The sequence below is a fragment of the Struthio camelus genome, chromosome 5, assembly GCF_040807025.1.
Source record: "Struthio camelus isolate bStrCam1 chromosome 5, bStrCam1.hap1, whole genome shotgun sequence".
In the NCBI taxonomy this organism is placed as follows: Eukaryota; Metazoa; Chordata; class Aves; order Struthioniformes; family Struthionidae; genus Struthio; species Struthio camelus.
This window is the reverse complement of record NC_090946.1, coordinates 7,786,781-7,810,581: the sequence shown is the minus strand read 5'-3', so window position 1 is coordinate 7,810,581 and position 23,801 is coordinate 7,786,781. Positions and strand designations below refer to the sequence as shown.

At 64.0% G+C, this 23,801-nt stretch overlaps 2 protein-coding genes across 4 annotated transcripts in view; both read right to left on the bottom strand.

The window, feature by feature from the left end:
- Positions 1–60: 60 nt before the first annotated feature.
- On the bottom strand, positions 61–7,437 carry PKP3 (plakophilin 3). Its single transcript, XM_068944534.1, has 13 exons — positions 7,136–7,437; positions 6,773–6,852; positions 5,971–6,680; positions 5,562–5,685; positions 5,117–5,321; positions 4,364–4,538; positions 4,012–4,129; positions 3,674–3,841; positions 2,996–3,181; positions 2,481–2,634; positions 1,989–2,181; positions 1,414–1,501; positions 61–955 (listed from the first exon to the last, which is right to left on the bottom strand). The coding sequence occupies exons 1-13, from the start codon at positions 7,365–7,367 to the stop codon at positions 920–922; spliced, it is 2,469 nt and encodes an 822-aa protein (XP_068800635.1). The 5' UTR covers positions 7,368–7,437; the 3' UTR covers positions 61–919.
- A 1,333-nt stretch (positions 7,438–8,770) lies between these two features.
- B4GALNT4 (beta-1,4-N-acetyl-galactosaminyltransferase 4) overlaps positions 8,771–23,801 on the bottom strand; it is a 39,549-nt gene continuing 24,518 nt past the window's right edge. For all 3 annotated transcript variants that reach the window (XM_068944531.1, XM_068944532.1, XM_068944530.1), the window contains 18 exons: positions 23,222–23,332; positions 22,157–22,252; positions 21,716–21,806; positions 21,278–21,378; positions 20,575–20,642; positions 19,848–19,926; positions 17,785–17,851; positions 15,825–15,968; positions 15,364–15,473; positions 14,713–14,813; positions 14,144–14,226; positions 12,082–13,363; positions 11,598–11,905; positions 11,002–11,155; positions 10,505–10,577; positions 10,256–10,409; positions 9,791–9,917; positions 8,771–9,533 (listed from right to left, as the gene is read on the bottom strand). In XM_068944531.1, the coding sequence (XP_068800632.1) occupies positions 9,419–9,533; positions 9,791–9,917; positions 10,256–10,409; positions 10,505–10,577; positions 11,002–11,155; positions 11,598–11,905; positions 12,082–13,363; positions 14,144–14,226; positions 14,713–14,813; positions 15,364–15,473; positions 15,825–15,968; positions 17,785–17,851; positions 19,848–19,926; positions 20,575–20,642; positions 21,278–21,378; positions 21,716–21,806; positions 22,157–22,252; positions 23,222–23,332 (3,264 nt within the window). In that variant the 3' untranslated portion in view covers positions 8,771–9,418. The remainder of the gene's footprint in view (positions 9,534–9,790; positions 9,918–10,255; positions 10,410–10,504; positions 10,578–11,001; positions 11,156–11,597; positions 11,906–12,081; positions 13,364–14,143; positions 14,227–14,712; positions 14,814–15,363; positions 15,474–15,824; positions 15,969–17,784; positions 17,852–19,847; positions 19,927–20,574; positions 20,643–21,277; positions 21,379–21,715; positions 21,807–22,156; positions 22,253–23,221; positions 23,333–23,801) is intronic.

Genomic DNA, 23,801 nt, shown 5'->3' with positions numbered 1-23,801 from the left:
GGCAGGGGGAGCCCGATTTCCTCCCCTCTCGCCAGCTGGCCGAGCACACGGACAAGCGGGCACCGTTCGAGGCCTTTATTCGGGTAACGCGCCGGGCTCGGCGAGTCCGTGAGCGGAACGCGCCACGGCCCGACCCGCCGACGTGCGTACCCTGCCCCGGGCAGCATCCCGCATCCCCGCCGCCACCCACCGTCCCGGCTCGGCTCCCGACCGGGAGCGCGACGCACCTCTTGCACCCCAAAGCGCGAGGGCCCCAAACCCGCAGGCAGGCGAAAGCAAACCCGCAGCCCCACCACCACCACCATCGCGCACGCGTGCGTGCGTGCCTGCGTTGGCGGAGCCCGGCCCGGCGTGGCCGGCGAGGAGAGCTTTGGACCCGCGGCCCCACCTGCGCCAGCCCAGCCGAGCAGGGGCACCGAGGGCATCTCCCCACCCCGCGGGGAGGAACCGCCCTGCAAACACACAAGCCGCCCAGCCCTGCCCGTATCCTGCTTACGCAGCACCACGGGCCCGGCCCCAGCTCCAGGCTGCTTGGAGCGGGAGGAGGATTTTTTGCAGCCGGCTGCCCAGGGCCTGGCAGGGCTGCCAGGACGCCGCTCGAAGGGGGCTGAGGCCCCTTTGGGGCTGCTCCCCGCTAAGCGGAGGCCCAGCAAGAGGCCCCAGCGAGGCCCGAGGCAGCCGTTGCGTTTAAGGGAGGAAGGAAGACAAGGTTGACCCCTGCCTCTCCCCCGCACGGGGAAGGGTCTCCTGGCGTGGGGCAGGAAGCACAAGGGATGTGAGGAGCAGTGGGGACTAGACTACGGAGTTGGGGTCCTGCAGTGAGCAGCCTCCCCAGGCCACGGGCACGCCAGCAAGGCCCATCCTGGTGGGGTGAGTCAGGGTCGTTCGGTCCCGTCTCCTCCTCTCCCAAGGCTTGTCCTTACAGGCTGAGGAAATCCTCCTTCCGGTACCCCTTCTGCAAGAAAAACAGGCCACCCGTCACACGGCAGGGTCTCCTGCTCGAGGACACCCCTGCCCTCACGGCGCTGAGGGACACGGACTTGCAGGCAGAAACTTGCTCTGCCGCAGAGGCGTCAGGGCTGCTGAGGGACCCGCGGAGCCAGGCTGTCCCCAAGCTGTCCCCAGGCTGGGCGTGTGGCTGTCGCCAAGGGAAGGCAGGGCTCCGGGACGCTCTCCCCAGCCCTCTGGACCGCAGTGGGTGCCACCGCAGGGACGATGCCCCGGGGACATCCCCTCCCGTTTTCAGGAGGCGAAGGCATGGAGTCAGGGCCTGTTGTTTGCCTGGGAACACTTGGGTGGCTTTCCAGGGTCAAGCCCCCGGCCCTGATTCCCTTGGGCTCTCTCCCGGCAGGGGCTGAGCAGTGCCACCCCAGAGCCTGCCGGCCCGAGGAGGCACCACAGGGAGGTACATACCATCTTGAAGTCCCGGTGGAGCTTGGCGTATTGCCACATGTTGCCCAGGAGGCTGGCTGCTGCTCTGGAGGACTTCTCGCTGTCCGAGCTAGGGCACAGACAGAGCACGTAATGACCTTTGGATACCGCCAAGGAATGGGATGGTGCCCACCAGGCATGAGATGGTGCCCGCCAGTCGGAGAGGACACCACCTCGCAGGGGATGAGGACTTAGTGTTGTTGGGAAGAAGCAGAAGTCTAAAGGCTGGAGATCACTACGCCAGGCAAGGTGACAAGTGTTTCTGGCCCAGGCAAGAAGCACTCAGATACATGAGGGAAGAAGGCGGGTGCAGCGACAGACAGCTCTGTGGTGGGGATGACCTGAGGAGGTGGCAAAGGGCCAGATGGTGGCCACGAGGCCACGTTTAGCGTGATCGAGGGGCTCGCAACACCAAGCCTTGGGGAAGGGGACTGGTTATGGCCTTTCCACCTCAGGGACCTCAGGGACAAGTGGAGAGCAGGACTGGACCTTCATTAGGTCCAAACTGGGACAGCAGGGCTGGGGGAAGGCTGGCAGGGCAGGCAAGGAGATCCCACCTGTCCCTTCTCTTCTTGATGTAGAAGAGCTTCCTGAGGCCATCGAAGTAGACAATGTCACGGGCAGCCATGGGGCTCTCCACCACCAGGTTGTTGAGCACGGCGATGATGTTAATGATGACGTCAGCGGGCGGTGACTTGTCCCCGACGCTGCCCGGCAGCTTTTCAATCAAGTGGCTGACCACCTTGGTTGCTAGCAGGCAAAGGTATCATGTCAGGGCTGGCAGCCGGACCCCACAGATCCCCCCCCGGACCTCCTGGGTGTGGTGGGTGGACAACAGGAAAAGGTCCGTCCAAGGACCCATGGGACAGTGTCGGGGCCTCTCCAACCCCCCCACCTTGCTCTTCTGCTGTCTCTGCCAAGACTCCCTGGCACGTGGGAGAGGATAGGCCTGCAGATGAACTGGGGGACACTGGCAAAGCCGATGGAGGGTGGCCAGCCGGCTCCCCGACTCCGGCCCTCACCCCTGCCCAGCGCTCCCCAGTACTCACACATCTCATCCTTGTTGCGCGCGTGGCGGGACAGGTTGCGGATGAGCCCTGTCAGCGAGCGTAGCTGGTGCTGGTCAGCAGTGCGGACGCGGTCCAGCACGGGGTTCAGGATGCGCTCCTGCTCCAAGGCCAGCCTGCTCAGCACGCCCGCCCACTGGGGAGGCAAACAACCGCATGGAGACACTCGCTGGCACCTGCTGGCCACCCAGCTCCTCCTCTCCCCACCCCATCCTCTTCCTCCTCAGAGGAGCTGCTCCGCTCACTCAGCAGGACTGGGTCAGCTTTGTGGTGGGACCCCCCCCCCCCCAGGCCTGACTGCCCAGGCCGTGAGTAGGCAGCATAATGACCACGTTCCCTAGCCAAGCGAGGCTGGGATGAGCCCACAGCGAGGCGCGCCCCCTCCCCAGGCGTGGCCATGACTAGCCAGGCAGCAGGGACATTCCCCAGCCTGGGGGCAAGACAGGGCGGGCCCAGGGCAAGCCGGCAGCAGGCACAGTCCCCGTCTGCGTGCTCACCCTGCGATCCCCGGCCGTGATGTTCTGCAGGGCCCCCGAGGCGGCCTCCGTCGTGTGCTTGTTGAGCTCGCAGCGCTGCAGCAGCCGGTTGTAGATGCCGACGATTTGTGGGTTCCAGAGCCACTCCATGCCCTTGGGGTCCTTGGAGACCTCGGTGAAGGTGATGATGTCCGCGTTCAGGTAGTGCTGCGGGGCCAGGAGCGGGGTGACACCGTTAGACCTGTGGGGTCGGGCAGCCGCCCTGGGGGATTTGCCCTTCGTGGCCTCCTTCTCGCTCCATCCCTCTGCAGGGCCCCAGCCCTGCTCTCAGGTTGGAGATGTCACAGGGGTCCTCGTACACGTGCACACAAGCAGAAGTGCTCCTAAGCCCATGTTGCCAGCCTACAGCTTGCCCAGCTTGGCAGGGCCCCCACGAGTCACTCTGGATGCGTCACATGCCTCGGCATAAGGAGTTTGGCACCCATTTCCACCCATCCCACGTGCAAGAGGTGCCTGATTCATCGTTCACTGAGCTCATCTGCGTGTCCCACCCAACAGCCAGGGCCTGTGTCCACCTCCACCCTGTTGTCACCTCAGTCCCTGGCCACTTCTCAGTGCTTCCCCGCCTGACAAGATGTGGCTGTCACCGTGCAAGAAGGTCATAGCCCCCCACTCCCCAACCCTGTCCCAGCTGCTGACCTCTCGTGCTTTCTTGCTCTGGGGGCTGAAACAGCCCACCAGCTCTCCCGTCATGGTGCTGCTGTCATTCCTCCTGTGGCCCTCCAGGCGCTGGAGCGAGGACGGGGGCATTTCATCATACAGGCGGTAGGAGAGGTTTCGCAGGACGCAGACGGCGTTCTCCACGCTCTGGAAGGGGGAGATGGTATGGGGGTGTCAATCCTCACCCCACTAGCCAGGACATCTCCGCCAGGGTGCAAGGCAGCAGCCAAAACCTCTGGGGAGGGAGCAGATACACCCCCTCGGAGGGCATCAAGGAAACCCCAAACCCTCCAAGCGCAGCAGGGCCCAGGGCTCACCTTGTCCTCTGACTTGCCCACTTCCAGGGAGCTGTTAACATAATGGATCATGGAGTCCACCAGCCCATGGCACTCACGCATCTTCTGCCGCGTCTGCTGGCTGGCAGAGCTGAGATTTCTGCGTGGGGAACGCAGGTTATTGTCTGACCCCAGGGCTTGACCAGGCTTAGCCCCAGTGCACGAGAGCTGCAAGGGACGGGGACTGTGCAGAAGAGCTCTGAGGGCCTTGGTCACCTCATCGGCAGCCAGCTGACACAGCTCACTGTCACCTACCCTAACCTCTACCGGCTGGCCCTGGTGCTACGGCCACAGCAAGAAGACTGGTACGGGGGAGGTAGCCTAGAGCAGGTACCTGAGGAAACCCGTGGAGTTGTAGAAGATCTCTGCCTCCGATGGGTTCTGCTGGATGACGCCCGAGCTGCCCAGACCAGAGAGTGGGACCAGGACGAGGTCCGTGAGCTGCTCCAGCGTGTCCCGGGCCAGGCGGTCTTTCAGGTTGTCACTGGAGGAGAGGTTCCACAGGATCCCTGTGCCGAGAGGGAAGCTCGGTCCCGCGGGACGGCCGAGGAGCAAGTCCGTCCCGAGGGGCTCACTCTGACTGCCCGTGGCCTGGCACCGCCGTGGGGCAGCTCAGGGTGGGGATGGGACCCAGATCCACAGAGGTGGCACGACCTTTCCTGGCAGCAGCCTGGCACCACAGCCACAAACGACCCTGCTGGACAGGGGGGCTGGACACGGCCCTGCTTCAGAACCCACCCCGGGGACCCTCTGCCCCACGGCCACTGCCACGTCCTCCCCTTGGTCACCGTGCTTGGCCAGGCTGGGTCTCAGTCCCAGCATCCTGCCACGAGCAAGGCAGAAGAGCAACACTGGGATGAAGGATGGACAGGCTCCACTACACCGTTAACCAGGCCAGATCTTGTCCTCTGAGGACGGAGGTGTTGATGCACTCGTTACACTTGTTGCACGCTCTCATGTGCCCGTCCTCTAGTCGTCCCCTAGAAGCGACTCCTTAGCCTTATCCCCAGCCGGGGGACCACGAGCTCCTTGCCACCCCGGCAGAGGAGGACCCCTGCCGCACTCCCACCCCAGGGCCCGCTTCGACCTGTGACGTTCTTGCGGAGCTCGTCGTCGGGCTCCCGCAGCGTCCGCATGAGCTCGTAGATGCCATTCTCCTCCACCAGGGCCAACTTGTTCTCCGCATTGTCGTAGATGAGGTTGCGCATGGCGCCCGTGGCATGGCGCTGCACCTCCTGGTTGGGGCTGTTGAACAGCTTCACCAGCTTGGGCATGGCCTGGAGGCTGCGCGCCTGGGAAGAGAGGGCCCGGCTGGGCTGAGCCACGGACGGCGCTCCCCACGCGGTCTCTCCTTCGTGCCGCTTGCGCCCAAGGGAGCTGGTTGCTGGCTCTTTGCTCCCGCTTGGTTGGGGAAGAGAGAGCGCGGGGCTCCCTCCATCTCCTTCACCCTCCCACAGCGGCCCCACCAATGCCGAGGCGGGGAAGGGTGTGTGTGGGGGGGAAATGTTCCCCTTTGGCTTTTGGGTGCCCACCTGCTTCTTGGCATTGCCGTCGCTGTAGCACTTGTGCTGGAGGTAGGCGGCCCCCAGGACCTGCAGGTTGGGGTCGGTGGCGATCAGGTATTTCACCGCAGAGGGCAGGTCGATGTCATCGAACCTGGAAGCCACAAGCGGGCGAAGAACAGCCCGGGCTAGAGCGTCCACCGGGGCCTCTACCTCCGTGTCCCACCACGTCCCACCGGCATCTCGGAGGAGACCCACCAAACCGTCTCCCTTCCCCAAGGACCCGGCTGAGCGAGCGCCTTGCCACCCTCGCGTCTCGGGAGGCAAGTCGGCGGCGACCGTGCCCGCCGCCTCGCCCTGCCCGGCAACAAGGCGACGCCGGGCAGGGGCCGGAGGGACGCGGCGCTTTCGCCCGGGAGCAACCCCGGCCGGCACTCACCCGCCCGACTGCGGGGCGAGCAGCGGGCTGTGGCCGTCGTAGGCGTCGGAGGCGCGCCGGTCCCGCAGGCGGTGGCCGGGCTCGGCCAGGCTGCGCACGGAGGGGGCGCGGGAGCCGCCCTCCAGCAGGCGCGGGTAGGAGCCGCCGGCGCCGGCCGAGGCCTGGAGGCCGCCGAAGGAGGCGGCGCTGAGGCGCGAGCGGTGGTTGCTCTGGAAGCGCTGCAGCGTGCGCACGGCGGGCGCCCGGATGGTGCGGCCCCGCGCCGCCTCGCCCTCCTCCAACCACTCGGCCGGGCCGCCGCCGCCGCTCAGCCGCCGCTCGAAGGTGTAGGAGCGGGCGAAGCCGCCGCCGCCGCCGCCGCCGCCTCGGCTTTCGTAGAGGGGCCGGGGCTCCAGCCGCTCCGAGACGACGCTGTAGCGGTCGTCGGCGGCCCGGCCCGGCCCGTCGGCCAGCCGCAGGGAGCGCAGCGAGAGCGTGTCGAAGCTCTGCCGGGGCCGGTAGGCGCGCTCGTGGAAGGAGCTGGGCCGCCACGAGGAGCCGGCCGCCGGCGGGTAGCCGCCGCCGTAGCCCCGACCATCGGCCGGGCCCCCGTTGAGGGCGGCGGGCGGCGGCGGGCGGCGGGGCGGCCCGAGCTCGGCGGCCGAGCGCGACGACCAGCCGCCGCCGCCCTTGAGGGTGCCGTAGTCCTCGTCGCCCGGCGGCCGAGAGAGCTGGAGGTGGGGGGAGAGAAGGGCGGGATGAGGGAGGGGACGGCCGCCGATGCCGGCGCCCCCGCCGCGGCCCCTCCGCCGCCGGTACCTACCGCGGCGCCTCGGGCGTCCGAGCCGTCGCCCTGCGAGCGGGAGCTGAAGGCCGAGGGCGGCGCGGCGCCGTAGGGCCCGCCTGCGGGAGGGAGCGGGAGACGGGTCGGCCGTGGCGGACGGTCCCGTCCCCCCCCCCCCCCGCCCCGGGTCCCCGTCCGTCGCGAGCGTCGGCGTTCAACGGAGGCGCTTGGAGGCCGGCCAGCGCCGAGCCCCGGCCACGGCGCGCGGGGGGGGGGGGGAAACCGAGGCACGGCGCGGCCCCCATCTTGGGGGGGGGGGGACGACACACAGGCCCCAGGGGGAAAGCAGCGGCGGAGGGAGGGAGGGAGGAGAGGGGGAGGCAGCCCGGCGCACGTGCCCACCTGCGGCCTGGGCGGCCGAGTCGAGCCCGGCCCCGGGGGGGCGAGGGGCCGCCCGGCCCTCGAGCGTCGTCATGCGGAGCCGGACCTGCTCGCGGACGCGGGCGGCGCGTAGCCGCTGGGCCTCGGCCGCCGGGCCGCCCCGGCCGTCCAGCTGCCGGTCCGAGGGCAACGCCAGCGAGCAGACGCCGGCCTCGGGCTGCAGGGCCGAGAGGAAGAAGTTGCCCTCCTGCATGGCGGCGGCGGCGGCGGCTCCCCCGGGGCCACCTTAAGCAGGTGAGCGCGGCCGTGATGGCGGCCGAGCCCTTCCCCAACCCTTAAGGTGGAAGCGGGCCCGCCCCGCCGCCGCCACGCCTCGCCGGCCGGGCGTAACCGCGTGGAAAAAAAAAAAAAAAAAGGGGGGGGGAAACTGAGGCACGGTGACGGCCACCGCCAAGGAGTTGTTAGCCCGGGGGGGGGTGGGGGGCTGCTTTGCCCCAGCGCCTTCAACTCCCCCCCCCACCTCCGCCCCACCCCGACCTTTGCGTTCTTCAGCTCGCGCTGCGCATTCCTGAACCGAGTTGTGACTGGTCTCGGCGGAGCGGTTCCGCCTACCCGCCCGGTGGGCACGGGGCAGCCGGCCGGCGCTCGCGAGCGGCTCTTCTCGCCGGCCCGGCTCCGCGAAGGCCGGGGCAGAGGGAGAGCGGGACCCCGGCGGCGGCTCGGCGCCCTGGCCCGCGTCAGGCGGGCGAGCTCGGGCCTGGCGACCGGCTGCCGAGAAAGCCGAGGCAAGGTGCTGCCAGTGGGCGGCCGCACGGCGGGACAGGTCCCAACGCGACCCAGGCCAGCGCCCGGCTCCGCGGAAAGCAGCTTGCGCCCAAGCTAAAGGGCCGGGTTTTAAGGTGGGGGGGGGGGGGAACGGCTGCCGAGCGGGAGGGGGGCCCGTCGAGAAATAGCGAATGGATGCAAAAAGCACCCTGGGCGCTTCCCAAAGGGATCTGGACGCGGTCGGGGCACCCGTCCTCCTCCTCCCCCTGCCCACCCGGCTCGTCCTTCGTCTAGCGGGGAAACTGAGGCACGAGGCGGGCAGGCAGGAGGGATCTCCTGGCCGAGGCAGGGGCAGGCAGCCCCCCGGGTGCCCCAGCCCGTGGGCGCGGGTGGCACCGCGGGGCAGAGGGGCCCGGCCGTGCGGCCGCCGGACCCGCGGCGAGGCAGCGACGTACCTTGCTCGGCGGCCCCGCGGGGCCGTCGGCCTGCAGCATCCCGGCGGCGCGGCGATGCCCCCGGCGCGGGGCGCAGGCTTAGCCCAGGCGCCGCTTCGGCGGCGTTTGGCACGCGCGCTCCCGAACGCCGGCGCTTCCCCCGTCTCGCGCCGCAACCTCCCGCGTGGGATGGAGCGGGAGGGCCTTCGGAGCCGCCGAAACGGGCCAAACCAGTTCGGGGCGAGGGCTCCCGCCAGCTCCGCGGGGGCACCCGGCGAGGATGCGGCGGGCAACACATCCCGCTCCGAGCCCGGCCCTGGGTGGAGGGGGGCTCTGGTGAGCCAGCACTGCTGTCACAACTGCCCCGTTCTCAGCCCGGGCGCCGCTCGCCCCCCCCCGGCTCCGAAGGGGGCAATCCCGAGAGCGACGGGGCGCCGGTGGGCGGGGGGAAAGGAAATCCCAGCCAAGACATCGATTTTATTTCGTAAGAATAAAAACAAAACCCAACCAAGAAAAAAAAAAAACAAACCCCAACCCCCCCCCCCCCCCAAAAAAAAAACCCCCAAAACCCAACAGATCTTCCTGAAAACAGCTTCCTACCTCATAATTTCACAGAAATTAGCTTGGAAACATCCTTCGCTTCTCCCCGCTCCCGGACCCGCTTGGGGCCCTGCCCTTTCCCACCCCGCGCGGTGGGCTCGGCCCCTGCCCGGCGCGCACGCGCGGCCCCCCGGGAGCAGGGGAGACGAGCGGAGGAGAAGGGGGCTCGCAGGCCTCGCTCTCTCCCGCGGGACACCGGCCCCCGGCAGCAGGTCTCCTCTCGCCCCGGCGCTACTGAGTTAATAAATTCATTTCTGACTAAGAAATTAGAGCCTTAAGGAAAAAAATAAAAATAAAACACGACCCGCTTGCGCCCTCCCGCCACCCCCTTCTCTCCCCCCCCCCCACCCAAGCAACCGTGGTTCGTTTCGAGAGATGGCGGCGGCAGCGGGCGACCTTGGCGCCGGGAGCCGCGCTACGCAGCTGCGGCGGGCGAGCCCGGGCGCTGGCACGGGCTGGTCAGCCCTTCGGCCACCTCCTCGCCGCCGGCGCGAGGGGCCGCGCTCTAGTCCTTGGGGGTCTTCTTGCTGCGGGCGTTCCACATGCCGCGTTTGGAGTGGTAGTAATGGTAGAAGTTCCTGAGACGTAAGCGCTCCACCTCCAGCCCGCTCTGCAGGACCCTGCGGCGGGACGGGACGGAGAGGGGACAGCTCAGAGAAAGGAGCGGAGGGACGCGGGCGCAGCTTCGAGGCTTCCTAAACGTGACTCCGCGCCTGCCACGTCCTACGGGATCCCGGTCTCGCCTCCGCCAAGGTTCCCGTGGACGGCACCAGCGCGTGGGGGAAGAGCTTTACCGGCGTTTAAAGACCGGGGAAACAGCAGCCCTGGGTGGGGAGGTGCTGGGCTCCCAGTGTCCCCCCCTGCCTCCCAGTCTCACCTGTCCAGGAGCTCCCAGTCCTCGCCGCCCCAGCGGTCTCTGAACTCCTCTGTGTTCATCCCTCCGACCCGGTCGAAGTCCGACTTGTAGATGCCGAAGAGGCCGAAGCCGTTCACCTCCCAGTAGCCTGGGGGAAGGAGAGGCGAGAGGGGCAAGGCCGCGGGTCGGGCGGCCCTGTCGTCACCCCCCCGTCCCAACCACCGCTTTCCACCACGGACCCATCCTCATGGGTCCCGCAACCCCCGCCCCGGCGGGCTCGTAGGGTGACGATCCAGTTTGAGGGGCCTGGCACCCAGCAAGGCCTCAGCAGCCTTGGGTTCAAGCCCTGTCTCGCCGGAGCGAAACGAACCTGCCCTCCGCGTTCATCTGCGGAGGGGAGCCCCAGCGTTTCGGCTCTCCTGGGGCAGCCGGTGGTGGGGGGATGTTTTCCAGCGTGGCAGGGGACGGGGCAGGGGGGCGGCTTACCGTTGGGCTCCCGCGGGGAGCTGCCGCAGCTCAGCCTCATGACGATGGGCGCGTAGGCCAGCTTGCCCTCCACGCAGTGCTTCCGGATGCTGTCCAGGATATTGGGGGGGAAATGGATGTGCAGGTCGCACAGGAACACGATGCTGTGCCCGTCCTGAGGGAGGGGACAGACACAAGCGGGAGGCGTCCAAAGCCGACAAAAAGAAACACTCCGCCAAGAGGAGAGCCCGTTCCTTCTCCCTGTCTCACCTCAACAGCGTCCACGCCGGCCTGCAGCCCGGCCGAGCGTTCGAAGTTTCCCATGCGCCGCAGGTACTGGTAGCTGGCGAGAAAGCGCAGGGCGGTTAGCGCTGGCCTTGGTGACCCACACGGCCAAGAGAGGGACCAGGAACGAGGAGAGGAGATCCGCTGGGGAAGGGGGACGGATGCCTGGCTGCACAGCAGCTCGGCGCTGGCTAACGGGCACCTAGGGTGGCCCCCGCGAAGGCAGGGCAGGCGCACGCAGCCCGGCTCTGCCCCCGCTCCTCCGTGTCGGTGCCAAGCACGCCGAAAGCCCGGAAAAGGAAAAGGAGGAGAGGGGCGTTGGGGCAGAAAGGCCGCGCCTGGAAAGGAGGTTGTGCTAGCGCTGAGACAGCCCGTGCTGCCCGCGAGGAGCCCTGCAGCCCCCCGCCGCGTCCCCTCGGGCAGCCCGGAGGGCCAGGAGCGGGCTGGGAGCAGGGCAGGGCCCGGAGGTTTAGGTACGTTACCGGGGCAGTCGAGCCTCCTGCAGGGCCTTCTCCACGTCCATGTCGTCGCTGTCGAAGTCCACGAGGATGACGTTGAAGTTGGCATCCTTCGTAGCCCAGTAGAGGCTGGCCATGTCCGAGATGAACTGCTGGACCCAGCGCGCCTGGTTCTTCACTGCCAGACCCAGCCACAAAACGACTCTCAGGGCTCGGCCTCGCTGCCGCAAGGGGCCGAAGGCTCCCCGTTTCCCCAGCCCAACCAGCACCCCTTCTCGCAAAGGCAGATAACCTCAGCATCACTAGCGACCTGCCCTCCGGAGCCAGCCAGACCTCCCTCCTCCGCTCGACTGCTGCCTGGGGACCAGGGAAAGATGCCCGACTCTGCCCTGACCACAGGGGTGTCCCAAGGCCCTTCCGCCCACCTGCGAGCGAGGGGAGGCCAGGCCTCCCGAGGTGCCACAACCCACCAGCCACACACACCCCGCCGCCAGCAGCCTCTCAGACCAGCCCAGAGGATGCAAAGGGGGAGCGAGGAGGTTGCCTTCCTCCGACTAGAGGATGCTGGGGGCAGCGAGAGCTGCAGAGGCCACGGAGAGACGCGTCCCGCTCTCACGTACCAGGGACCACAAAGTGCACCATGACGTCCTGCTTCCAGCTGAGACGCAGGGGCCGGCACAGGACGGGCTTCCCATAGAGGACGCTCCACGTGCTCGGCTGGGGCTCGGTGGCGGCTGGGGCCGGCCCCTCGGGGTTGGCCTCGGCGCTGTCGTCCTGCTTGCCCTGGTGCAAGAGGACATAGACGTACTCGGAGAGCCGCACCGTCCGCTGGCCCCGCTCTGCCAGCTCCAGCTCCAGCAAGTAACGGTTCCCCCGGGCTGTGTCCCGGCGTTTCTCCACATTGACGATCCGCAGGAGGGTGTAGATGCTGCGGGGAAAGGGAGCCCCCATCACCACGAGCTCTCCTTCCTCGCGTGGCCCTCCAACACGATCTTGCTCTCCTCACCGGGGGGGTTGGCCTGAACCTGCCATCCTATTCCGCCAGCCCCAGGGAGCGAAGCAGGACAGAAACGTCCCCCCACCTCCCGCCTGCTCCCTTCCTACCCGCTGTTCTTCTCGTTGAGCTTCTCCATGTACTGCGCCACCACGTCGACGACCTCGCCCTCGCTCAGCTGCAGGTTGCCGGATACGTTGCAGCGCAGGTCGTTCCAGTCGGAGCGCAGGAGCTCGAAGTCCACCGAGCTGACGCTGAACGTCCTCTGCCAGTTGATGGAGTCCTCCAGCCAGCTCTGCTGCAGCTCCCCGTTCTCGTAGCTGTAGTCCGACACCTCCTCCTCCTCTTCCTCCTGGCCCTTTCCCGGGCCCTCTCCTCCCTCCTGCTGGGACGTCGTCATTTCCGACATCTTCAGAAAGGACGTCGCCCGCGTCCCATCCGACAGGGCTGCCTCTGAGGAGTTGTAATCAGCAGTGGCCGCCGTCCTCCCCGGGCTGGTTGTAGCATCCTCACGGGTCCCTCTGCTGAAGAGCCCTTCGGCCCCCGGGGTGAGGGGGCTGGGCAGCGCCCGCCGCTCACCCCCCGGCTCTTCCCGCTTGTACAGCCGCTCCCACCGCCTGCCCCCCGGCCTGGCACTCTTCCGCTTGGCGGCATCCCTGCCCTTGGAGATGTTGCTCAGGAGCCAGGGGGCCCGGCGGCCAGGGACGGTGTGGAGCTTGCTGGAGGGGACGGGATGCCTCTGAGGGGTCCTGGAGCGAAGATGCACTTTCCGCAAGGGTTTCGGGTAAAGGAAGATGCTGGGGAAGGCAGGTTCCTGAGCTGGGGCCTTGCGCTTCCCCGGCTGCAGCCTGGTCACATACACCTTCTCCTGGGGTTTCCTGGGCTTTCTGTCCATTTTGGGTGCCACTGGCTTGCTGGGGGCTGGCACTTTGGCTCTGCCGCCAAAGATGGGAACAGAGAGGTGGGGTTGGAGGCCCAGGGTGCCAGCACGCTTTGAGGACGACAGCAGCCCCAGGTCACCCTCGTCACCCTCGCCGGGATCCTGGGGCAACCACCTGAGCATCCGCCCGGGGAGCTGCTCCTGCGCGGGGCCCGTACCCTCGTAGCCGCGGAGGCCCGCGGGGGTGGCCGCGGGGCTGGTGCTGGCCTGGTGGGGTGTGCTCCACCTTCCCGGCCGCCCAGGGGGGCTCGCCTCGTCCCGGGCCCAGCCCTGCTTGTGGCGAAAGCTGTAGTAGTCCAGGTCGTCTCCGTAATCCCCAGTTGCCAGCAGGATCTCCTTCCTTTTGGCTCCAGGTACCAGCCCGAGGCTCCTCTCCTTGGTTGCGGGTGGTGCGTCTGTGGGCTCAGGGCTGTCCACTCCTTCTTCCTCCTCCTCCTCCTCCTCCAAGAAATCTAGGAAGCAAAGCCAGAGATGAATCCCCCGGGGGTCCCAGCTGCCCAAGCACAGATGCCTCTGCAGCACACTGGCCCAGGACAAGCGGGCAAAGCCTGTCCGTGCATCCCCAAGTAGATTAAACCTGCAAACTGCCCCTGGGTGATAGAAGCTCAGAGCTGGCAGGATCTGCCTGCTGCTCACCAGTTGCTGGGATGACTGCTAGAGGCTCTACTAAACCATTCCAACCTTGGCTACACCTTGGCATTACTCCTATTTTGTCTGGGAACAAATCTAGCCTGCCTGGGGGATGGCCTTGCCAAGCTGCAAACCGATAGCAGAGGCAGGCTCTGAACGCCCCAGCTGCTGCTCTTCTCCATGAGTCCCCCATCTGCACGGGCATCTCTGAGCTTTGCCCCAGGTCGTTGTATCCTGCTGCCACCGCTTGGAAAGACCAGGGCAGACGCTGCAGCCCAGCAAGTCTGCTAATAACAGTTTATCCTGCGGTGTTGGGTGGCTGAGCCAAGCGGGTAAGCGGGACTGCCGAGCCATCCATCCCCGAGCCTGCAACTCTGCTCGGAGGCAAGCTGCTCCGCACAGCCCTGCGGTCCCCCGAGGCAGGGCCCAGAGCCCTCGGCCGCCCGTCTGCACGCTGCGCTCCAGCCTCGGCGCATCCCGATGCGCCGTATCGCTGAGCAGATGGGCTCGCGGGCGGGGATGCCGGGACCTCTGCCCCCTGCCAAGCTGCTGAGAGACGCCCGAAAGCTGCCAGCTCCTGCCAGCAGGCAGACGTGACTCACTGTCTGAGTTGAGGAAGAGAAACGCTCGCTGGCGTGGATCCTCCTCCTCTTCATCCATCTTCATGTACTTATAAAAACCGAACCTGGGCGACAGAAATGCAAGATGAGCTCCCAGAGATAAGGAAGGGGTGTACCCGCAAGCACACGTGCTCACGGGCACATGGGTGTGTGTTGCCATGCACACAAGACACACACAAGGCTGCGAGCGCGTACAGCCCGAGGGAACACCCCCTGCCGCCAAGGCGGGCGCTCGGGCCCAGCCCGGCTCTGCCAGCTCTGACGTGCTGGGAACAGAGCTGGGATTCCCAGGCCAGCCCAGCAGCACTGCCGGCCCTCGAGCTGCTGCCTGCCCCAAACCCTGGGCACGAGCCAGCCTGGAGGCGTCCCTTCACTGAGGGAAGGGGTTTGGGATCACCCAGGCGAGGGCACGTCCTCTCACAGCCGATTTTTTGGGGCACTCCGAGCAAAGGGCTTGGAGTGGCCCGTTGACAGCAGCCCTTTGCCAGGGGGTGGCCTCTCCCCCTCCATGTAGCACTGCCAAACACCACCCCCACCTGCCCAGCACTTACTTCTCCAGGTAGAGGGGAGACTCCCGGTAGAAGCACTTGTTCTCTGTCTCCATGTGAGTGAGGCGCGTGAAGTCGTTGGGGTACACGAACGAGAGGTAGACCTGGGGAGTTGACCACAGCACGGGTCACCTGAGTGCAGAGCGGCGGCGCTGAGCAGCCAGGCTCTCTCCGAGCAAGAGGAGCGCCGAGGCCACCAGTGTGGTCCCTCCTCCCCGACAGCGAGGTCCCCCAGTTGCTCTGTCCGACACTGGCTGGGTCCATCCCACCATCACAGACATGCTAAGGAAGTTTTTGACCTCAACCCCTTCGGGTCAAGGGCAGGAAATTCAGCTTGACCCTCCAGTGAGGGACATTTTCCCCTGGGTGTTAACACCTCTGCAAAATCAGGCCCTGGGCTGGGAGCAACGTGCTCCGCGGAGGTAACGCAGAGGTGGCGTGACCGAAGTGGGGGACCTCGCTTGCGCTGAGAACGCTGAAGCACAAGGGCTTGATCCTGTGGGGGAAATAGGGTGCTCAGGGGAGCAGAGCCCCAGGGAAATGGCAGGCAATGGCAAAGCCGGGCAGTACCGGGCAGCAGCGGTGGGGTGGGACGTGTCTCGGGGCGGGAGTGTGACCCCGTTTCCCTCCCGGGTGTCACGAGGAGACACTTACAAATTGCAGGCCCTGGTAGCGGGCGATGGGGAAGTCCTTCACCACATAGGTGGGGCTGTAGGCACAGGGCACCAGCACGTTCTCCACTCGGGAGGCCTCTATCGCCGGGGCTAAGGAGAGGCAACCACGGCTCAGCCCTAACCCCACGTGCAGCCGTCCAGCCTAATCTGTGCCCTTACACCCCGACAGCCCCACTTGTGCTACATTCTGTAGCTCAAACCATCCCAAATCGCCCCCTGTGGCGGGACCCGGGCCAACCCAGAGAGATGCTTGTCCCCAGCATCCCTCAGCTGTCCCCCTGTTGCAGGCCAGGCCAGGCAAACTAACTTCTTTACCCCAGCGATGAGCAGAGGGTAGGAGGGACGCTCCAGGGACCTGTGTCAGCCAGGTCTTGCCTTTTTCCTGCCACGGAGTAGCGCGAGGGCCCAGTCTCGGCTTCGGGATGCTCCAGCCCCACTTACTGAGGAAGAAAGTGTCCCTGGGGTCAGACTTCAGCATGTCAGCCCCGTGCTCGTCTTGCTGCGCCTCCCAGAGGTAGCTACCGCTGTGGCTGGCCAGGGACTGCGGGATGTGCTCCACGTGGTTCATCTTCAGGGACGATTCGTCTGTGGGAGGCAAGGACAAAGGATGAACCCACGGGGCTCCTGTCTCAGAGCGCGATCACCTTCGCACACCTCCTGCCAGGGCATCACGTGGTCCTGCGCCCATCCGATGGCAGGAGCCTCCCGTCCTGCAGTGCCCCCATCACCCAAGGCATGCCGGGGCTCAGCCCAGAGCTGAGGCTTTGGCTGGCTGCATCCGAGCCCTGGGGTGAGCCAGCCCGGGGAAAGCGTCCTGGCCACCCTGGTAAACTGGGAGCATCCTCCAAGGTAGCGCTTCCGAACCTCTTCAAACCTTTGAGATGGGGAAGGGGCAGACCCAGCCTGTCTCGCTCTCGAGCCCCAGCTCTCAGGGGCATAAGTAGAGCTGGTGAGTCCGCACAAGGACAGAGCCAGCTCCTTCAGCCCTCTTACAGGCTTGCAGACCCCGTGACTTATCAACCTAGCAATTATTGTCATTAACTAACGACAGTGATGTGGAAAGGGTGTAACTGATCTCAGCCGGGCAGCCCCAGCTCTGATTGCACATGCTTCACCGCTCGGAGGCTTTAACTCCCAAGGACGCATTAGTTAAGCTTTGAATACTCTTCCCTTAGAGGTGCAGGTAAATACAAGAGGTGGTTTCCTCCCCTTCTTCTGTTCAGGGACTGAGGTGGTCACTTGGTTATTACCCAGCACCCAGAGCGCTCACCCCATTAACAGCCTAACTGGGCCAGGGCTCCCAGCACCTCCACTTCCCAGCAAGGCTCAAACAGCAGCGGGGAGGTCACCTCGCTCCGGTCACCTCAACCTCACTCAGAGCTCTCTGCTCCAAGCACCCAGCAGCACCTGCTCCCTTTCCCGGAAGGTTTCACAGCAGCCCTCTGCAGTACAGAGCTGCGGGGAAGCAAGCAGGTCCTGATGGGAGCAGGACCCCTTCCCAAGCCCAAAATACTTCTGCTTGTGCACAACAGCAGCAGGGAAATCCTGGGTGCTGGAGCACGGGGAGATGGGGGACACCCAGCTCAGAGGTGATCACCTCCCATGCCCTGAGGACAGACTCGCCACGAGTCACTTCACGGACACTGCTGGCGTCCGAGGGAGCTGGGAAGCAGGAGAGAGCCGGCACTGATGGATAGCAGTCAGGGGGAAATATATCTATGCCTCATTCATCTTTCACGCACTTGCATCAATACCTCAGTCCCTGCCACGCCAGCCTCCATCCCTCTTCTGCCCATTGATCCCTGCATGGTGCATGTTCCCTGCTGCTTTATCGACACCTTCCAGGGCATGGTTAATGACCAGTCCTCAAGCGTATTGAGCACCGGGGCAGCACCCATCTATCAAATGGTTTCTTGCTGCCAGGCCAGGAAAGGGGCAGGAAGCAGAAGATCTATAGATTTAATTAAACCCTGCACCATCCATTCCCACTTATACGACAGCTCCTCATAACTCAGGGCCAGGGCAAGGAGCCGAGGAGCTGGTTGAGGAGCAACTCCGTCATCTCATTAGCAGGGAGGAGGCTGGAGCAGCCGAGGGAGTTGCGTTTCCATGTGTCGCCTCTGCATCCCAGTCCTGGGAAGGTCACAGCGCACCGCCAGCATCACCCCTACCTGCTGCAGCCTCCTGCCTCGTCCCTGAAGCACAGCAGAAACGCTGGCCGGTTGCAGATGCTGAGATCAGCCCCATGGGGCTGTCTCTGCCCCATGGGCTGCCCTGCTGCACCGACACGCACAGTGCCTCTGAGAGCAAAGCGTGGTGGCTTGCCTGCCATGGCCACACGTGGAAGGGTGCATAGGCGCCTCTGTCACGCAGCAAGCCGAGGCAGCCAGGTGGCCCTTACCTGTGTAAAGAGAAATGTAGGAGGAGTCGATCACTTCAAACTTCAAGCTGGGGAGGAAAACTCGCCACTAGAAGAGACAGAGAGAGAGAAAAATCAGTGCCAAGGTGACAGGGGTTCAGGATGCAGCTGCTCACCCCGGGCACCCTAGGCCAGGTCCTCATCCATCCTCAGCTCCCAGCAATTTGTCCCTAGGCCCTACACTTTCCCCAGTCCTGACCCTGCAGGAATGAAAGGAGATAGACGGCTGATTCAACCCCAGCACAGATCCAGGTCCATCTCCTGGTATAACACAGAGAGATTCAGGATTAGCACATGGGCTTGTTCCCTGTGCAGTCAGGGATGGGAGGCAGGGGTGAAGCTGCCCTTCCTGGCTGCTTTGCATTTAGCAGTGGGGCTGAAAGGAGCCTCTTTATAAGGGCTAATACTTCACCCTCTGTGCTGGAGAAGCTGTGGCAAGATGACCAGAGCTCTGCTGAGAGGATTCACGATGAGACTGAGTCTTTAGGCAACAAGACAGACTTGACCTAAGAGGGAAAGGAATCTGGGACAGTCCCAGCTAGGGAATCCCATCTCCAGCCGGACGCCTGTTCGAGCCCTTCCAAGGTTCCCAGGCAAAGCACACGGCCCACAGGGATGCCACTGCCTGGGGCAGATCGGACATCAGCATCTAAGGTCAGCCCTGCTAAAACGGCTGATCCAAAGAGGGGGAAAAGCTGGGGATCTTTTCCTGACAAGGGGGAGATCTCAGTACCACCAGTGGCCAAGGACCCCATTCAAAGCCTGTCTTTGCCCTAGGGCACCTTTTCCCCACATTTCTCTTCTCTTATAAACAAGTTTGCATTGACTTCGGGGGGGGAGGAACCTTCATAACTATCTGCACTGATTTGACTCCAGACATTTTAAAAGCATGCCTTGAGATGGATGTGAGCCTTTGTCCAGACAAGCCCTTAAACACCCACAGGGAAAGATGCATTAAGGTCCCCCCTTTTTTTTTTCTTCTTCTTTAAGAACATCTGAAAGGCTTCCCTTCCTCCAGCAAAAAACATCTCCCCCATCTGTTTGTTTTGCACATTAGAAATTCAGATCTTAATCTGCGCTGCATACTCTGAGATGGAGCCCTTGGAGGGCGAAGTTGAGCGATGGGGAGGAAAAAAGGCAAGGAAGGGGTGTTGCCTGCCTCTCTGATGCTTTGCTGGCACAAATTTGACTCCCGTGATTAATGACTGTTTGGGAGAAAGGAAGCCTTTGCTGAAGAGCCAACATCTTCCCCTCCCAAAGAAAGCTCGAGCTCCCAAGACATACGCTCCAGGCCTTGCCAGGGTTGTGCAGCCAAGACAGACAAGTTCAGATTTGACACGCCCGATATTTTGAAGGTGGAAAAAGAAAAAAAGGGAGCCACTCCACTTCTCGCCTGTTTATCCCAGTGCTGAATCTGCAACACAAACTGGCAAAGAGGAGGTGGGATGACAGCTCCGGGCGTGACACACACAGAGAGTGTCCTAGCTGGGACCCGTCCCTCTACCCTGTGGCTCTGGGCTCCTCCGAGAAGCTGTGAAGGAGACTGAAGGGGACCTTTCGTTCTCCGCCAGCCCTCCTGTCTTCTGCAGAGGTGCACAGTCAGCAAGGGGAAAAGACAGGGCATGGGACTGGCCCAGCAGAGCCTGGTGTCCGATCCACCGCTGAAGCCTGGAGGGGTACCCTTCCTGGGGATGCTCCATTAGCATCTGTTACAGGAGGTGCATCGGCAAGGCAGGAGCACAAATGAGGGGTGACAGGGACTTCAGCTCCTGGAAGGTCATCGGTGTGAAAGGCTCAGACGAGCAGGGAGAAAAGCAGCCCTGTTCCTGGGCAGGAACAGCCACTCCGCTGATGGAGCCCAGGGAGAGAGGAGCTCTGAGCTCCTCTCACTCCATCTGAGCAACGCTGGCTCGTCCCCTCTGTAGGCTGGGCTGCTGGCTGCGCTCCAGGATAAAGCATTTTAACGCACATCAGGAAAAGCCCTGGCCTTGGCCTAGAAAGCGTGACGAAAGTAGCCTGAAAGCAGCGTGGCGAACATTACTCACGCCAACTTCCACGTGGTCCGAACCTCGGTCATCTTGTTTGTGGAGCAGCTCAAAGTAGTAGCGTCTGGAGGACATGAGGCTGCAGAAGAGAGGAAGAAGCTGGTTAGGACATAGTGCTGAACTGACTGCTACTGCAGCTGGAGTGACGGAGAGCCCCCATGCCCTCGGCACCAGAAGAGCCACCTCTGGAAGCTGTCTCTGCCTTGCCCACGCGTGGCTGAAACTTCCTGGGGCAGGGAGAAAGGGAGAGCGCGAGTGAGAAAGAAAGGACATACGCGTGCAAGAGTGGGAGGGAGATGGAGCAGGAGTGGGGTGCTGGCAGGGCTGAGCGAGGTCCTTGGCAGCGGGGAGGAGGAGCAGGTCAGAGTCAGCACGGACCCAGCAACTCTCCAACACTCTCCTCTCAGGCAGGGGTTTCCCTCCTGCACGGTTCCTGCGACAAGGGACCAGGCCACGCGGGAAGAGGCGCACAGCACAGGCAGTGGCTCCTCCAGCAGCTCAACCGGTGGCAGGGACCTGCCGCAGGATGGCTCCAAGACCAGCGAGATGTGAGGGAAGGTGGGACGCGGGCCCCAGATCCATCTGCGGGCATTTCTGCAGCTGGGGCTGGCTGCTCTTACACACCAAGCAGGGCTGGAGCGGCCTCCAGGACCCCTCACTGGGCCTGGCATGGGGAAGGACTGGTGTTGGCCCAGGAAGCTGGCAGCAGCAGCAGGGACACACTTACTGTAGAGGCTTGGAGACCTGGGAGCTGAACTTGGTAAACTCTCCCGGGGCTGTCCACTCGGTGCCCAGCTGGGGGAAGGAAGAAGGAGCGTGTGAGAGCATGTGGAGGGGTCACGGGCCAAGAACAGCAAGATCCCAAAAACACCCAGGTGTGAACACGGATGACAGGATCTCCAGCTGTGGGAGTTAATGCCAAGAAAATCCAGGAGACAATATTAAAAATCCTATCCTGGGGCACATTCTAGTCTTCAGTAGCTACAATTAGGGCACAGTCAAGGAGCAGATGGTTGTCACAACCCAAACTGAGTCTGGCCAGGGGCAGAGGTGGGGGCCTGGAGATGCTGAAATGGCCTGACGTTTCCCAGGGGGCAAAGACTCAGGAGAGCCGCCTCTGGGAAAGCCACGCAAGATCCCTCCACACTCAGAGGTGCTGCAGCAGAGGGAATCGTAGACAGGAGATTTTGCAGTGCCTAACGACGGTTCATGGGTTGGAGACACCTATAACTGAGAGCGGGGGATCCCTACAAGCCATGCTGGCAGCTAGGAGAAAGCAGCCTTCTCTCCACCCACCAGACACTGTTATTAGATGTCAGAAGCAAAAAGCAAGCCACTCAGAGTGAAGAGGTCCCTTCGCAGCACCTCAAGCACCCCTGGCGTGGGGAAACATGACGGGCAGAGAAGAACCAAGGAGTGAAGGCGCGTACCTTGCCCACAAACGCAGCCAGGCGGGAGTTGGATGGACTCTCGTCAGAGCTGAGCCAGAACTCCGAATTGTCATCTGACGCCACGGAAAACTGGAAGTCCCCTGGGGACAGCAAAGGAGAACGTCACCACGCAGGGATAAAGCAACCCTGTTAGCCTGGGCTGGGTGTCTGAAGAGGACAGGGAATCTGGGGAAACAGGGGGACGGATAAGACAGATTGCCCCAGGCCTGGGCTCTGTCCTAGATGGGGCTGGGGCTTCTTCTCTATTCAAAGCATCCAAGGAAAAGGATCTTTGCTCCAGGAAGACTTTCCCACCTGAGAGTCAGGGTACTAGGAACTGCAAGGGGCTCTCCACCTCTCCAATACCCTTTGTGCCCTTGCACAGCCCAAGAAGGGGAAAGGAGGCAGCCTTTGACAAGGCAGAGCTCAGTCACTCACCATCCTTGAAGGGGTGGATGTAGCCAAAAATCCGCAAGCCGTAATTCTTCCACTTGGGTGACACGGCCAGTTTTTTCACCGTGGTGCGGGTCTGGGGAGGTGGGGATAGCATGTGAAAGCAGGAACAGTTGCCACCCAGGCTCAGGCCTGGCAGCAACACCACCCAGGCCCGCTCCGTCTCGTCTTCCCGTGGTCCTGTGCTCCTGGCGTCCGAGGGGATGCAGGGATCCCGTCAACACCCACCGCTCCCCTCCCGCCCCACTTGGGAGCCTGGCTGGCTCCGATGGGAATTACCTGCCCTGAAACGAACCCGAAAGCCCACAGGCCAAGATCTCGAGTAGGTACCACGCTCACGGCCAGGAAAGATCAAGCAGCTCCCAGGGAGGAGAAGGGATGAGCAGGCCCTCCCTCCAACCCACCGCCGCAGGATGCTGGACTCACATGGGGAAAGAGAGGAAAATGGAGATTCTTCCTCAGGTGCCTCACTGCCCCTCCGCACCAGTCTTCGAAGACGTGCAGGTTTGCCTTCCCCTTGTACTGCAGGATGAGAGCACGGCGGCGAGGGATGGAGATGGGCCCTCCTTACGTCCCCCTTGACTCCCAAAGACAGCTTCAGGGCAGGCCAAAACACGCGAGCAAAAGCCCTAAGGGAGTCTGACGGCAGTGGGTTTGCCAGGATCTCCTGCCTGACTCAGAGATGCTGCAGCCTGGCAGCGACCCGAGCAGGGTTTTAAGCCAGGAGGATGTTGGGAAAAGGGATACAGTGAGGAACACCAGCTCTTAGCTCCTGCCCCACATTTCGGATGGGAAACCCAGGAGGCGGCAGATGCAAAACGTGGCTCAGCTTTCAACAGAGTTTTTTACTCCAAAGCTCGTCGGATACAAAACCAGCCCTGGCATTCGTGTGGGAAAAAGGCTGAAATAGAAAAGCCTCCCTACCCCACTGCCCCAGGAAAGGGCTTCCCCATGCCAGCCCCTCTCTCCCCACCGCCAGCTCTCCCGTGGACATCGGCTCAGCTGCAGAGGATTGCAAGGCCATCACGAGCCACCCCTGGCAAGCAGCCTAGCTGCCTAATTTACGGGCTGCCTGAGGAGGACTGACACCGCTGAGCGAAGGTCCCTCGCTCCCGTTAACACATGGCCGCGTTATTGATGTCTCTCCCTGCTCGTGCCCAGCCGGCGTGGCCAGCCTGCCGGCTCGCTCGGGGGGGCCCACGTGATGCTCCCGCGTCCCTCAGCACCCGCTCTCGCCCGCCTGCCTGGGCTCAGCTAGCAGACCAAAGTGCAGGGAACGTCCCCGCTGGCTTGCTCCCACCAATGGCACGACCTGAGCTGAGAGATGGGGGCTTCCCAGGTGATGGTGCTGGGATGTCTCAGAGAGGCTCAAGGGATCGGGACACCCCCCAGCAGTGTGCCTTCCTCCCAGGACCATCCTCTCCACCACCAAGCCCTCGCTGCTCCCCATTGCCGCTGCTCCCCGCGCCGACGGCCCCCTCCCTGGCTCACCTGCTCGTTCCAGGGCAACGCCTGCTTGGTCAGGTTGAGTTTGGGATGCCTGGTGGCTCGGTCGGACCGTCGGCCTCTGGAAAACCAGCCGTCCAAGTCCTGGCCGTCGCTCTGCCGAAGAAGCGGGAAGTGAGATGAGAAATGGGGGAACGGGGGCCAGCACACGGCGCAACCCGTTCCCCTCTCCGGAGGCTGACTGCGGGCGACTGCCCTGCTTTAACCCACAGGGCCAGAGAGCCGTTTGGCTACTCTGCCCAGAGCTTTCCCCGGCTTGGCAGCCTGGGGGAGAAATCCTGCCTTGAGACAAATCCAAGGAGGGAACTGGAGCCTTGAAGGGAAGTGATCTGCCAAGCAGATGTGCTGGCAGGAGGCTTCCCAAGATCCAAACGTGTCATTTTGGATGCCACTGCAGCTGGGACAAGATCCACCAGCACACGCTGCTCTTGGCAGCGATCTCCTTGTGCCCTCCACGCTCTCCCAGAGGCCCACAGCATCTCCCGGGGCCCATACGTGAGTCCCGCAGTGCAAGGTGCTACACACCTCTCACCCCAGCCCTGCGAGGGGAGGTGGAGAAGTATTT

Excerpts from the sequence above, each read along its gene's own strand:
- PKP3 (XM_068944534.1), bottom strand. The coding sequence starts at position 7,367 with ATGCAGGAGGGCAACTTCTTCCTCTCGGCCCTGCAGCCCGAGGCCGGC. Across the intron at positions 6,853-7,135 it reads CTCGGCCGCCCAGGCCGCAG|GCGGGCCCTACGGCGCCGCG; the intron begins GTGGGCACGTGC and ends TCCCTCCCGCAG. Across the intron at positions 5,322-5,561 it reads ACGGCAATGCCAAGAAGCAG|GCGCGCAGCCTCCAGGCCAT; the intron begins GTGGGCACCCAA and ends CTCTCTTCCCAG.